Here is a 13,916-nt window from a genome sequence, read left to right on the forward strand (position 1 = left end):
TGAGTATTTTAGCATCTTCTTGCTCCAACAGTGCTTGGCTTTCATGTTTGGTGCAAAGTACCCTGTTGGCCTTGGAGGGGCAGCCTTTCCATGGGACACTCAACATGATGCTCCTCTGTTGGCACTGGGGGGGTGGGGGAGGAAGGAGACGGAACGGCCCACCTTGGGTTGGGTTCAGCCTGGCAAGAATCCACTTCCTTTCTCTCCGCCACACTCTGCTTTCGTTCCTCTCCTCACCCAGCAGAGACTTCTCCATCTGCCTGAAGCACTGAATGAATGAATAAAGTTGTTAGAAGTACAATGAAAGGGACATTTCCCCCTTGGCTGAAGTCAATGGGGTGATGCAAGTGGGGCAAAATGGGGGTCTGGAGGGCAGAATGTGAGTTTCAGAAGTGGATGCCATTTCTGGACGTCAGGGTGTGCCTTTTGTCTTAGGGATGGAAGAGGCTCAGTCTGATCCAGAAATATTTCTTCTTTATCAGAAGCCCTTCTGTCCTGGGCCTGAGACCCAGCCTGAATGCCTGAGAACAATTTCTGATGGTGAAGTAAATAGGGAGCATCTAACAGAGATGTGAGGAGGGGTCTCCTCAGTGTCCTAAGACAGATTGGTCTTGTTTCCTTAAGAATATAAAAAAGAGCCCGTTGGATCAGACCATGGCCAGGCAAACCAAGGCCGGATCCGGCTCAATCACCTTCTAAATCCGGCCTGCGGATGGTTCGGGAATCAGTGTGTTTTTACATGAGTAGAATGTGTGCTTTTATTTAAAATGCATCTCTGGGTTATTTGTGGGGTCTGCCTGGTATTTTTACATGAGTAGAATGTGTCCTTTTATTTAAAATGCATCTCTGGGTTATTTGTGGGGCATAGGAATTCATTCTTCTTCTTTTTCCCCAAAATATAGTCCGCCCCCCCCCCAAGGTCCGAGGGACAGTGGACCAGCCCCCTGCTGACCCCTGGATCACACCCACCTTGTCCAGCATCCTGTTCTCACAGCGGCCAACCAAATGCCTGCAAGAAACCAGGGAGCAGGACCTGAGCAGAGCCAGAGTCACACTCTGCCCTCCTGTGTTTTCCAGCAGCCCCTGCATTCAGAATCCTTGCTGCCTCTGACTGTGAAGGGCAGAGCATAGCCATTCTGGCTAGGAGCCACCGATAGCTCTCTCCTCCTCCGTGAATTTGCCCAGTCCTTTTATAAAGCCTTCTGGGTTGGCGGCCATCCCTGCCTGGTGTGGGATTGACAGCCACCGTTTAAAGCATCCTTTTCCCGGAGGTCCCTCTCAGGAACTTCCCTTACGGCTCAGTCATCTGTGCCACCCTTAATGCCACCTGAAATCAGCTGCCTCGCCTTCGCTCCCGGCAGAGAGCCTCCTGGCTGCGCTGCCCTTCTGCTCCGTTCCTCCTCAGCTCCCCCTCAGTTATTCTGAGGCTTCAATTCCTCCCATGGATGCATTCTGGGCCACATTGCCGGAGACATATGGCCCTTCCTGTAATGATAGATCTTGAGGGAGGGGCTGGCATGGCTCCCAGCACAGAGAGGGGAAAGGTGTCCTTATTTATGTTTAACATTTGGGTGGTAATCTGTAATTAACTTTGCAAAAAGTTAAACACAAATTTTGAGTTAGCGATCAGGTTGACACCAAAATCGGCCCGAATCCAGACCTGTCAGAGATGCTGAGAGCTGTCAGCAGAGCTCAGTTTTGTGAGCTGCAAATGATAAACTGGAACCTCTTGTCATAAAGCAGAAAAGGAAAGGGGGGAAAAAAACCGATGTTCAAATGTTACATTTTAATTTTAACATTTATGCCAATTGATCTGTGAAATGTAGTGACATAATTGGCCGTCTGCTCTCGCAGTCTGAGTCTCAAACTGAGCATACTGGGAAGAAGCGGGTGGCGATGGAGGGAGTGGAACTGGGAACCCCCTTCCCTCTGCCCATGGCGGTGTGGGTCTCCATTGCCTCCACTTCAGGGTGTGCTAAACCTGGGGCGAGCGTTTGCCACCCTCCAGAGGGCTTTGTTTGTAAGCCAAGAGAGCTGGAGGCTCCTTGTGCCTGGGGCCAGAAGAACCCAAGGACAACCATGCAGCTGGATCAGGCCACGGGGGACCCGTCTGGTCCAGCATCCTCATGGTGGTCAGCTAGACGCCCCACAGGAAGGAAGCCCACAGGCAGGACACGAGCCGGAGGCAATTGCGGGAAACCTCAAGAGGGGAGAAGAGGGCTCCAGGGCTTGGATCCCGGTTGGAGGTTTCCCACAATGGGCAGCTGGCTGGCTTCTGTGAGAACAGGATGCTGGACTGGTGGGCTGGATCCAGCAGGGTTCTTCTTGTGATGTATTCCATAGCTGAACAATCTGCCACTATGTGAAGCAGCTCTTCCATTGGGATCTCTCCTGGATCTTTACTGGATAGCCCTGAGTTCTAGTCTTACCCCATTTCTCCACTGCGTCGTGTTAGACTTGTCTGCTGTGTCTCTTCTCACTTGCCCGGCAAGCAGAGGGAGGTCAGGAAGGTGCATCAAGCAGATCCTGGTAGGGAGGAACAAGACTGGCAGTCAGTCAGGCCAGGCCATCTGAAGACGGGTCTGGGAACAGCCTGGGAAGAGGACCTGGCTGCGACCTCATCTCCTTCGGGAGCCAGAGCTCTTTGCCCTGGACCTGATAGACCTGTTGGGGAACCAGTTTGATATAATCCCCTTGCGGTTGAGGAAGGTTACACACCTGCATGGCGGCAGGGATCTGGCACTCCGACCAGCCACACACAGAGGCAGGGATGTGGAAAAGCCCCACCTGCTGAATACCTGCCAGGTAGAAAAGGATGGGAGACAGGCTCCTCTCCCTTAGGATTACGCCTGGCTTGGAGTGGCCAGGGCTCTTAGCCCCCCCCCCCCCCGATCTATGTCTGTATTTTCAGTCTGACTTCCGTGGGGGTGTGCATCACCTTAATGTTTGTGGCCCATCCTGATCTTCAGGGCAGGTGAGAACGGGAGCTTAATGAGCAAACATGTCTGCATCTGCGAGGGAATTAACATACTGTCCCGTGGTGCAGCCATTTCTGGAGTACTGGGGGGGGAACCCTCCCAGTTTGTTTTGGTCTTCAGACTCTCTTGCGCCACCCCAGCCAGTAAGTAGAGATGGAGCTTTGTGTTCCTTGGCAGACTCCTTCCCATAGGGAGAGCACTTGCACCCCATGCGCCTCCTGCAGGCCACCCACTCTCAGTCGCTCTCCCCTCGCCATCCTCACAGCCTCCACCTGCCGGCGGAGGAACCCTCTTACCAGTGGCGTAGCGTGGGTTGTCAGCACCCGGGGCAAGGCAAGTAATTTGTGCCCCCTAACCCGGGGCAAGGCAAGTAATTTGCGCCCCCCGCTACACTGTCCCTCCCCCAGATAGTCCCTCGCTCTCTCTCCGCACCGCACCGCATGCCTGGCACACCCCCCCCTCCACAGTGGGCGGCGACCCGGCGGCTTGGATCGGATTTGCACAGCCAGCACTGCAGTGAGAGAGAGTGAGTGAGCCAGGTAGGGGCAGAGAGCTGCGAGTGCGAGCGCACCCCCCCCCCCCCAGATGTTGCGCCTGGTGCGGCCGGCCCCCCCTGCACCCCCCACGCTACGCCACTGCCTCTTACTCCTCTGCAGCCTTTCCTGGCTTCCCTCAGACTCCTTCCGGGTCCACCTGTCCCACACAGAGATTCAATGCACGCTCGGCTTTGTTCCTCTTTCTATGGCTTCACGCTTCACGGTGGAGCTTCTTGGCCACCCTTGGAGAAGGGCAGGCGGGGCGTTGTCAGTTGCTGTTGGGAGAGGCAGTCCCATCCCTCCCCAAATGCCCAACCCCACCCACCATCTTCCCTGAAATCTCCCCCTTCTCTCTCTCTCTCGCAGGTTGTCGGTCTCCTGCTGCCAAATCAGACGCTGGCATCCACCGTCTTCTGGCAGGTAATGACGACTTGCTGCCTGTCATGACTGTGCTCAAAAAGCCTCGCTTCTGTTCTTTGCTGCAGCCGAAAACACAAGCAGAATCCCGGCTTTGAGCTTCCTTTTGGCTTGTGGGAGGCTGGAGGGAGGCCGCCATTTTTTGTGTGTGGTGATGGGGGAGCAGCCCCTTCGGCAGTGGGCTCTCTTTCAGGGAGAAAATAAGGAGAGCCCTGCTGGGTCACCCCGATGTCCCATCTCATCCCGCCTCCTGTTCTCACAGTGCCCACAAGATGCCCCTTAAAGGAAACCCACAAGCAGGACCCAGCCCAAGGGCATCTTCCCCCCTGGCTGCTTCTAGCGACTGGCATTCAGAAGCCTTGCTGCCTCTGACCGTGGAGGCAGAGCAGAGCCGTCACTTGCATCCCTTTAGGCCAGGCCTGCAGAACCTTCAACCCGCAGGCCCAGAGGGGTTCCCCAGGAGTCCTGCCCTTTCCTCCCCAGCCAGACTCACCTGCTCTCACACCTGAGGTCGGTTGTGGGGCAGCTCAGCCTGCAGCTGCAAAGGAAGGCTAGGGAGCCCTACAAGTTATGGTTCTGTGCAGTTGAGTTGGGTATGTTTAGCCTGGAGAAGAGGAGATATGACAGCCATCATCAAATATCTTGAGGGCTGTCCCCTGGAAGATGCAGCAAGCTTGCTTTCTCCTGCTCCGAAGGGTAGGACTCGAACCAATGGCTTCAAGTTACAAAGAAGGAGATTCCGACAAAACCTTAGGAAGAATTTTCTCATGGTGAGAGCCATTTGACCGCAGAATGGATGACCTCAAAGGGGTGGACTTTCCTTCCTGGGAGGCTTTTAAGCAGAGGCTGGATGGTCATTTGTCAGAGATGCTTTAGCTGAAATTCCTGCATTCCAGGGGGTGGACTAGAGGATCCCTGGGTTCCCTTCCAGCTGTACAGTTCTGTGATTCTGTGAGAGGGGGCTCCTGTTTGTTCCTCTGCTAACGCAACCTCTATCTGGTGCCTTTTCAGTTTGGAGTCTGTTCCTTGCTTTCTCTGCTGTTCATCTCTGAGAGCAAGCCCTGCTTGGGGCAGGGAATCAGCACCGGAATCAGCTCTTTAGCTATTATAATCTTAGCAGCAGTTATAACTGGAACATTTGGAGTTCTGAAAGATTTCTAGGGGCACCAGCCACAGAGCGGTTGCCCAGGGGATGAGCTGCATAGCACACAGGAAGGAAGCCATGGGTCGCTCTCCAGGGAAAGATCAGCCCCTTTGATGCAGCCCAAATGGACCCATGCCTGCAGTGCATCCTTCAGGAGAACCCAAGTCCAAAAGAAGAGGAAGGCTGCTCAAAGGTTATTCCCTGCCTTCCCCTGGGGTTTGCTCTCGTGAATGGTCTGGGCCTTTTACCACGGATCCTGCCCTTAGTGCCAGATTTCTGTATAGTTATGGCATGCAAGATGGGAGAGCCCTCAGCGTAAATTACATTTCTGTCTAAAGATGTGAGGATCGCGAAGGAAGGGTGAGCAACTTGATGGGGGCAGGAAATCTCTTGGGACGCCTTGGGAACTCTGGAGGTTGTTCCTTGGGAGACCTTCCACAACAGAAATACAGTGGTGCCTCGCAAGACGAAAAGAATCCGTTCCGCGAGTCTCTTCGTCTTGCGGTTTTTTTCGTCTTGCGAAGCAAGCCCATTAGCGCTATTAGCGCTATTAGCGGTTTAGCGGCTATTAAAGGCTTAAGGGATTAGCGGATTAGCTGCTAAAAGGCTATTAGCGGCTTAGATCAGCTGTTAAGCGGCTTAGCGATCAGCTGTTAAGCGGCTTAGCGATCAGCTGTTAAGCGGTTTAGCAAACAGCTGTTAAGCGGCTTAGGGGCTTGGGGAAAAGGGGGGAGGGGAAAAAAACCCCAGGAATCGCAAGACATTTGCGTCTTGCGAAGCAAGCCCATAGCAAATTCGTTTTGCGAAGCACCTCCAAAACGGAAAACCCTTTCGTCTAGCGGGCTTTCCGTCTTGCGAGGCATTCGTCTTGCGGGGCACCACTGTAAAAAACATTGGATTTTCAATGCCTGGCTGTGTCCCAACACCCTCAAAGGGTCCAAGCAGGTCAGCAGATAGTAAGCATGAAGCGCTGTGTTTCCTTGCACTGAATCGAGGGTCCTGGTGATCTTCCTTTTCCTTTCAATCAGCAAGTTCCTAGTCTTCATGGTGGTGGAGATGTGCTTGGGAGTGTGTGGGCAGTGCCTGGTCAGGTGGGGAAAGTCTTAAGACCTTTTCTTCTCCGTACGAAGAGCCAGGAGCCGAGGAAATCAAACAAACGGATGCAGAATCCGGAGTACCTTTGGTGCAGAGTGTGCCTGGCCTTGGATGTTGCTGCGCTAGGCGTTGAGAGTCTAGTAAAGGTAGCAAAAAGAGCATTGCGCGTACCTTTGAACTTTCCGCAGGAAGTCTGGAGGAAATGGGGCCTCTGCAGAGAGGGCCTCCTCTTTGGACAGCTTCTTGTTCTGCCCCCACTCTGTAAAGTTTTCCCCTCCCCTCCTTTTCGCTTTTGCTGTCATTGCCCTTCCTCTTCCTCCCTCTCATCCCTCCAGTTTTCTCCCCATCTTCTTCCTCCCTCCTCTCTGACTCCTCTCTGTTTCTCCCTCTCTTCTCTCCTCTCAGCCTCATTTCCCAGGTTCTGCCCGGCAACTGGAGAGGAACAGAGAGAGAGAGAGAGCAGTGCAGAGCCAGTTTTTAGGGTGCAGGTTGCAGCCCAGGTCATGTCAGGGCCCTGACGGAGGTAAGCGCCACCCAGAGCAGCTCCGGGGGATGGAGGGCAGCCCCTGAGGCCTTGGCACCGGCAGAAGCTGGGCTGCTCAGGGACACCCCCCACCCCAAGACACACCCTCTGGCACATCTTTCATGGATGTCGGGGTGAGGGAAGGCCTGCCTGCCTTGTCTATTTATTCCAGATACTATATAACACTTAATACCAAAAAGCAGTGCAGTCTGCAAAAGAAGGGCAAAAGGAAATAGCAAGCAAGGTCTGAAACCACAAACCTACCTCATCCCAAATACACCAGCGCCACCTGAAGCAGTGAAATCTGGGGGAGGCAAGAACTTAGCAGCCCAGTTTGAGAACTTCTTAAAAGTCCAGTAAAGGAAGAAAAGAGCCTTCAGGTGCCCTTTTGAAGCTCATGGCAACGGTGCCACTTTCCAAGAAGGCTCCCGTCTAAGAAATCATTAGACAGCAATCCTCTGCGCCTCCTATGAAGGCTCAGGGGGGAAGGGAGTCAGCTAGGTACCCAGCCCTTTGTTGTTTGGGGGCTTATATGTCCTCAGTACCATCTTGAACGTGGTCCAGTATCTAACTGGCCTCCAGTGCAGCTCCTCCAGTCGCAGCAAAATAGGTGCTTGGCACCACAGCTTGCTGAGTTCTGCGCTGGCCGCACCTTCTGGGCCAAGCGTGAGGGCAGCCATGCATCATGCGCATTGTGCCATCTGGTTGCGGCTTTCTGTGTGCCAGCGAGGGAGTAGATCATTCTGAGCTGGATGAGACGCTGGTCCGACTCTGGGGGAGAAGGCAGCTTCTGAGATGGCACGGGTTCCTCTTCAGGTGAATGTGAGGGCAGGGGGCTTTATTGGAGCCCCCGACAGCCACGGTGGGCAAATCTGTGTACAGTGGTACCTCGGGTTACCTGCGCTTCAGGCTACATATGCTTCAGGTTACAGACTCCGCTAACCCAGAAATAGTGCTTCAGGTTAAGAACTGTGCTTCAGGATGAGAACAGAAATCAGGCTCCGGCGGCGCGGCAGCAGCAGGAGGCCCCATTAGCTAAAGTGGTGCTTCAGGTTAAGAACAGTTTCAGGTTAAGAACGGACCTCCGGAACGAATTAAGTACTTAACCTGAGGTACCGCTGTACTGCAGGAGCCCCAAGCTACTCTGTGGCCATGCAGCAGCCCCCTCCCCATTTCCCCAGCACAGGAACCCGGTTGGGAAAGACTGCTGCCCCTGGGCTGGAGAAGCTCTGGGCTCGCGGGGTCTGAGTTAGCAAGAGAGGGTCCATAGTGTGCGCTTTGGGTGTGTGTGTGCGTGCATGCGAGAGAACAAGGGAGGGAGTGCTGTATCTGCCAAAGGTGCCCCTCTCTGCAGGGCTTGTTCTTTCGCGGATACATAACACCATTGTCTGGATTTGATAATAAAAACTTCCCTTCCCAGCGGTAGCCATAATTGGAAATGCTGCCTTCCTGCATGTTTGCTGTAACTCCTTCTTTTCAGCAATTGTGCTGCTGTCACCTGCCCACCCGCCCTCTCTCTCGTTCTTTCTCTCTTCTAACCAGCTGTTTGTTCCTGTTTCTTTCTGTTTTGTCCTTTAGTGGTTGAATCAGAGCCACAATGCCTGTGTCAACTATGCAAACCGAAATGCGACAAAGGTGAGAGGTCGTTTTACGTGTGCGCCATTTTCAAGGAAGCTGATGTAAGTTTCTCCCCTGGAAAGCGCTTGGCCTGCGCCTCTGACCCCCACCTGATCCCACTGGCCAGAGGCTCCTGGATCAGAGCATCAGCTCCCAGAGATCTTCCCGAGGAGATTCTGCTGCCCTGGGCTGTTGTGATTGACAGGAGGCTCAGTTGCCGTGGATTGGATGAAACAGCTCAGGGATGGTGCCAAGGGCAGAGCCCAGCCACTTACGCCATCCCTGAGACCTGCAGTGTATTGCCTTGTTATATCTTTCAATTCTGTTCATTTCCTCTTATCCTGTTTGTGGGCCCCATTGGTTTTTGTGCTCTTGTGGGGACCCCTTCCTTGGCGCTTCTGCAGCGCGCACACAGGTCAGAACAGGTGGGCCACAAGTTCCCCATGTTTCCAGGGGCACCAGGGCAGAGGGGCACTCCCCCTGGCACTGGCACAGTCCCATCTCTACACGCAATCTACACACACACAGCCATGCCCAGAGCATGTCTGGAGGACGCCACGTTCTTCCTCTTGCTTGAATTTTATTGTTATTCATGTTTTTATACTGGAATTTATGCTGCTTTTACAATAAAGTGTTTTAAATTTGTTGTTAGCCGCCCGGAGCCCGGTTTTTGAACTGGGAAGGGCGGGGTATAAATAAAAAAATATTATTGTTATTATTATTATCATCATAATTATTATTACTTGCAGTCCCTGGGAGCTGGGCTTGAGGTGGCATGTTCTGGCTGACACGTTGCTTTTGTTGTTCTTCTTCTTCCTGCAGCCTTCTCCAACGTCCAAGTTCATCCAGGGCTACTTGGGAGCTGTCATAAGTGCTGTCTCGATCGCAGTGGGTAACCCTTTCGTCTTCTCTCTGTCGGTGGTGCTCTGACCGCTGGGCACCTGGGCAAAGACCTAGCTCTGGGCCCAGCCCCTCTGGATGGCCTCCTCTGCCGGCTGGCGCACTGTGCCTTTGCACCTGCTGCCTTGCAGGAGGCACTGCCAGCCGGGGCTGCGCCCTGGTCGCTTGCCAGGGCTAGTCATTATTCAGTTCCTTTGCACTGCTAGCTCTCAATGGGTGAGAAGAGTCTCGCCCTGGAGAACAGGGTATGCGATTCTGTTCCTCAAAGGGGTTTATGCCACACCTTTTGTTCGAAAAAGGAAGATGTTGGGGGCTGGAAGAGAGAGAGAATGGCCTGCTTCTTTCTTCCCCAGATTCGGAGGCCTTAGGCCTCATTAAATGCACTCTGATGTCAATTAGCAGCAAATCACCTCCTAGGGTGATCCCATTAGGACTAGATGACCTGAAAACAAGCGCCATTCCCCACCTCCCAGTGGTCTGCAAAAGATCTTGTATTAATTAAAACCAGGTCTCTCCTCCCCCCTCCCCCGCAAGTGCACAGCCTGCCCCGGCGGCAGACAGAATGCAGGGGGCCACTGGTGTCAGAAGAGGGCCTGGAGGGCCAAAGAGCAGCTCCGAGAACAGTTTCCAGGTTCTTGCACAGAGGTCAAGAGCGGCAGCTGCAAACATCATTCACAACAATAAGCAGTTTAGAAAAGTCAAGAAGCGTCCAAGATCCATGCATAGGGGGCTTGTGAGTCAGCTGGATAAGGAGGCGAGGATTCTGTAGCACAGCCTCTCCCAACCTTGTGCCCTCCAGATGTTTTGGACTACATCTGGGACGCCTAGGAGGCGTTGTCTATCTGGAGAGCACCTGTTTGGCAAAAGCTGCTGTAGCCCATATGCCAAATCTGTAGGGCAGGAATGGAGAACTGGATCTGGCCCAGAGGGTGGGCACTTCCTTCCACCGCCTCTGCCAGGCGCATGGGGAAAACCCCCATCTCTTAATCCTAGCCCCTGTCTCTGGAAAGGTGTCTCTGCTTCCTGTGGCCTCTGGCAATTCAGAGCCTAGCAGGCGACGCTTCTGAGTCTGCAAATACAGAGGTCAGGGTTGGCGTGGATTCAGGGAATGAGAAAGCAGTCGGAGCACCTCTTGCAAAAGCCTCCCCCTCTTTTCTGCTTTTCTAGGTGGCCCCAAACTCCGCAGCAATGGCGCACCCAGGGGCCCCATGGAGGGGGGGGGATGGCAGTCTGTGCAGCTGCCTGCTTCCTCACCCCCCTTCCCTGCCCCTGTTAATTCACTGCCAGGTTCTCTTCTAGGCTCCTTTTCTGCTGCCCTTCGTCCGCTGCCCCCTTCTCTCTCCACCCCCCCCCGGCCATTACACCCCCACAGCGACACCATTTTTCACCCTCCTGTCTAGGTGAGGGCACCCCTGTGGCTTTCCCTAATGCCTGCTCCTTCGCCTTGATAATTGTTTGCGAGGAGGAGGAGGAGCAGCGCACAGGGGCTGCCTTGACAGCCTGCGAATTTGCTGCGATAGCCCATAATCAGGTTGAGATGGAGGAGGAGGCCACCCACCGCCCTCGGCCCTCCTGCGGCCACTTAGGAAGGAGCCCTCCCGCCTGGGGTGGGGTGGCCTCTGGGGGCCAGTCCTTTCAGCCCCAAGGGCCTTGGTCTGGCCTTTACAGCTTTGTGACGCGAACCTCAAAACAATGGTCTCTCCTCAGGCCCTAAATCCTCCCTCCCCCCCCCCAGCACCTCAAAGTCCCCTGTGCGGGAGGAGACCCTTGTAGGCACCCCCCACTTTCCTGGTTCTGGCCTGGGAGAATAAACACACAAAGATAACGCAAGAAACTTTTGTAAAATAATTTCCATTCCTTGAATCTTGCTCCCAAGTTGAGGATCTGGGAGGCTGGATTTCAGCCTCTGTCAACATACGGATTGCCTTTTGAAACATATTAGATTGTTTTAACATTTGATTGTTTTAACTGCATGTCGTTTGAACTGTGCAGATCACCCAGAGGAGGTTGTTCATTGATTGATTAGAATGACCGATTAAAATGATTCCGTGTTAGGAGCTGGCAGGGTCACAGAAAGTACCGTATTTTTTGCTCTATAAGACGCACCAGACCACAAGACGCACCTAGTTTTTGGAGGAGGAAAACAAGAAAAAAAATATTCTGAATCTCAGAAGCCAGAAGAGCAAGAGGGATCGCTGCGCAGCGAAAGCAGCAATCCCTCTTGCTGTTCTGGATTCTGGGATAGCTGCGCAGCCTGCATTCGCTCCATAAGACGCACACACATTTCCCCTTACTTTTTAGAAGGGAAAAGGTGAGTCTTATAGAGCAAAAAATACGGTAAAACCTCTGGTTGTGATCAGAGTTATCCTAGCAGCAGATGCTGCGCTTGTTTTGCTATCTATTGCTATTTTACTGATGGTTCTTCTTGGTATTTTTGATTTTAAATGTTGTATGTACATTCTCCCCCCCCTTTTTTTTTTTAGTGACATTAGTGTGTTTTATGTAAACTGCTTAGGGACTTTGCATATTAAGCAGTCTGTGAATATTACCGATGGTGGTGGCCTGTGGGGTTGGGCTGTGGCTGCTATGCTCCCCCCCCCCGCTCTCCTCAAGGTTTCTTTGCCCCCCTCTTTCCTTCTCCTGCAGGTGGGCCTTAACGTTCTGATCCAGAAAGCTAATCAGTTTACTCCGGCCACCCGGCTCCTGATCCAGAGATTTGTGCCATTCCCCGCTGTAGGTAAGGGGGTGCATACTTCCCCCCCCCCTGCTTCCGTAGAGAAAAGGGGCTTCCACGGTGCACTTGGAAGGGCTGCCCACAAAGGCCCATTTACGATACGATACAATAATCTTTATTGTCATTGTCCCATACAGAACAACAAAATTGAAAAAATCTACATCAGACATTCAAAACCCAACAAGCCTGCTATCCCAGCCTGGTTAACCCCTAAAAACTCTGATACCCCATTTTTAAATACAATATACTCCCATAGAGACTACCTTACACTGTGTTTAAAACCAAAATCATATTTGGGTAGAAACTGTTTCTCAGGTGGCTAGTCTTAGTCTTTATAACCCTGTAATCCAGAAGGCAGAAGCTGAAAGAGATCATTTCCAGGGTGCGCACTATCCTGCGCTATCTCTGCAGCTTTCTTATGGCACTGCCTGGAAGCGTAGATTTGATCCAAGGTGGGAAGAGTGCACCCAATTATTTGGCCCAGAGTACAAATTTGCGTATGCTAATTTATACGTAAAGGTGCAAACTTCTACCCGTTTTCAGAGGGAAAAGCAAAATCTGGCTTCATCCTCCTGTCGGGGCTTAATTTACCTCTGGTTGACTTAAGAAGATGGAAGAGCCAGAACTCCTGGCTCCATGGGAAAGGGCTCACTCAAATTAGCAAAAATGAATATAGCAAAAGAAGAGCTTTCTTTGAGGTTTTCCATGCCTCTGCTTGGGTTATCGGTATTGGTTATTGGTTTATTTTACAAAAAACAGGAATTTAAAAAAAAGCTATTTTAAAAATACAGTGTGTGGCTGGGGTTTCATGGGCGCTGCCCGCCTGCCCTGATGGCAAGGAAAACAAATTGAATTGGGTGGCTTTGAAAGGGAATTGGACCGATTCAGGGTGGATGAGGCTGTGCCTGGCTTCCGCCCGTGACGCAGGCAGCCTTCCTCTAAGTGCCAGCCAGTGGCTGGAGAGCGCCAGTAGGAGGGAGGCCCTGCTTGTGGGCTCTTCCCATTGGGGCATCTGGTTGTCCCCTGCGGAAAATAGGCTGCTGGGCGCCAGGTAGGTCCCCTTGCTCCACCTGCAGCTGGGCCCTTTAGCATGCACTTATAGAGTCATCCTCGTTGCATCTCGGGATGTCCCAGATGGTTGGGGTACGGGGGTGATGGTGAGGATTCCATAATTGTATGCAGGAGGCAGACAGGGGGAGAGGGATGCTTACCTGAACCAGGTGTGTCTCTGGACCCCTTTGCACCTGGGGGATGGATGGGAAAAGGTGGCCTCTTTATTCTCTGTGCAAGGCACTTTGAGCAGGAGGAGGAGGAAGAAGAGAAGGAGGAACGACCTTCCTTATGTTGCGGGAATTTTTAGATCAGATGTGCCCCTTTTGAGCCGTTCATCAAGAGATCAGCAGCACCAAGAAGAAAATGTTTCAGATTGTGGACTAAGCCCACTGGCCCCAGCAGCCAGGGCAAGGAGCTCCGTCAGGTTGTTCTATTATTATGCCAAGGTGTTAAGAGAAGGAGCTTAAACTGGAGTCAGAATTGATTGAGGGCCGGCAATTAATTTGCTCAGCCCTTCATTAGCTCTCTGCTTCTTTTATTTGTGTACTGACATGCTTAATTGTGTGCCAGGACTCTGGCCATCTTCCTGCTAATTGCCGCTTTGTTATTCTGGGGGCCGGAATCTCTTGCATCAGAATCCCGGGCAAACCAGTTAATTAAATTTTCCGTTATGAAAAGATAGGCTTTGAAGATTTGCCTGAAATGCCCGCCGGTCAGGCTGGGCTAGGCGGCACCAGGCCAAGGGAAGAGGTAGTTGGAGGGTCTGGTCTGGTCCGCTGTCAGAAAGTTCTCTCTAACATTTAGTCGGAAGAACCGACTGATGCTAAGAGCTAATTCTCTAATTAAGATTCATGCCTTGCAGGAGGTTGGACTGGATTACCCTTGGGGGCCCCTTCCAACCCTACAATGTATGGCTCTA

General features: G+C 52.6%; 1 protein-coding gene and 1 long non-coding RNA gene across 4 annotated transcripts in view; one reads left to right on the forward strand and one right to left on the reverse strand.

The window, feature by feature from the left end:
- Nucleotides 1–13,916, forward strand: part of SFXN5 (sideroflexin 5) — an 89,967-nt gene that overhangs the window by 37,700 nt on the left and 38,351 nt on the right. For all 3 annotated transcript variants that reach the window (XR_014501847.1, XM_083398644.1, XM_083398645.1), the window contains 4 exons: nt 3,881–3,934; nt 8,272–8,328; nt 9,133–9,198; nt 11,857–11,947. Coding sequence is in view for 2 of the 3 variants with exons in the window: in XM_083398644.1 (XP_083254770.1) it covers nt 3,881–3,934; nt 8,272–8,328; nt 9,133–9,198; nt 11,857–11,947 (268 nt within the window). In the remaining variant the exon portion in view is untranslated. The remainder of the gene's footprint in view (nt 1–3,880; nt 3,935–8,271; nt 8,329–9,132; nt 9,199–11,856; nt 11,948–13,916) is intronic.
- On the reverse strand, nt 6–3,870 carry LOC310657755. The gene is made up of 4 exons (XR_014501900.1): nt 3,605–3,870; nt 2,939–3,011; nt 2,430–2,664; nt 6–268 (listed from the first exon to the last, which is right to left on the reverse strand). It is a non-coding gene; the product is annotated as an uncharacterized lncRNA (long non-coding RNA).

Source organism: Podarcis tiliguerta (genome assembly GCF_965153285.1).
Source record: "Podarcis tiliguerta genome assembly, chromosome: 9".
In the NCBI taxonomy this organism is placed as follows: domain Eukaryota; kingdom Metazoa; phylum Chordata; class Lepidosauria; order Squamata; family Lacertidae; genus Podarcis; species Podarcis tiliguerta.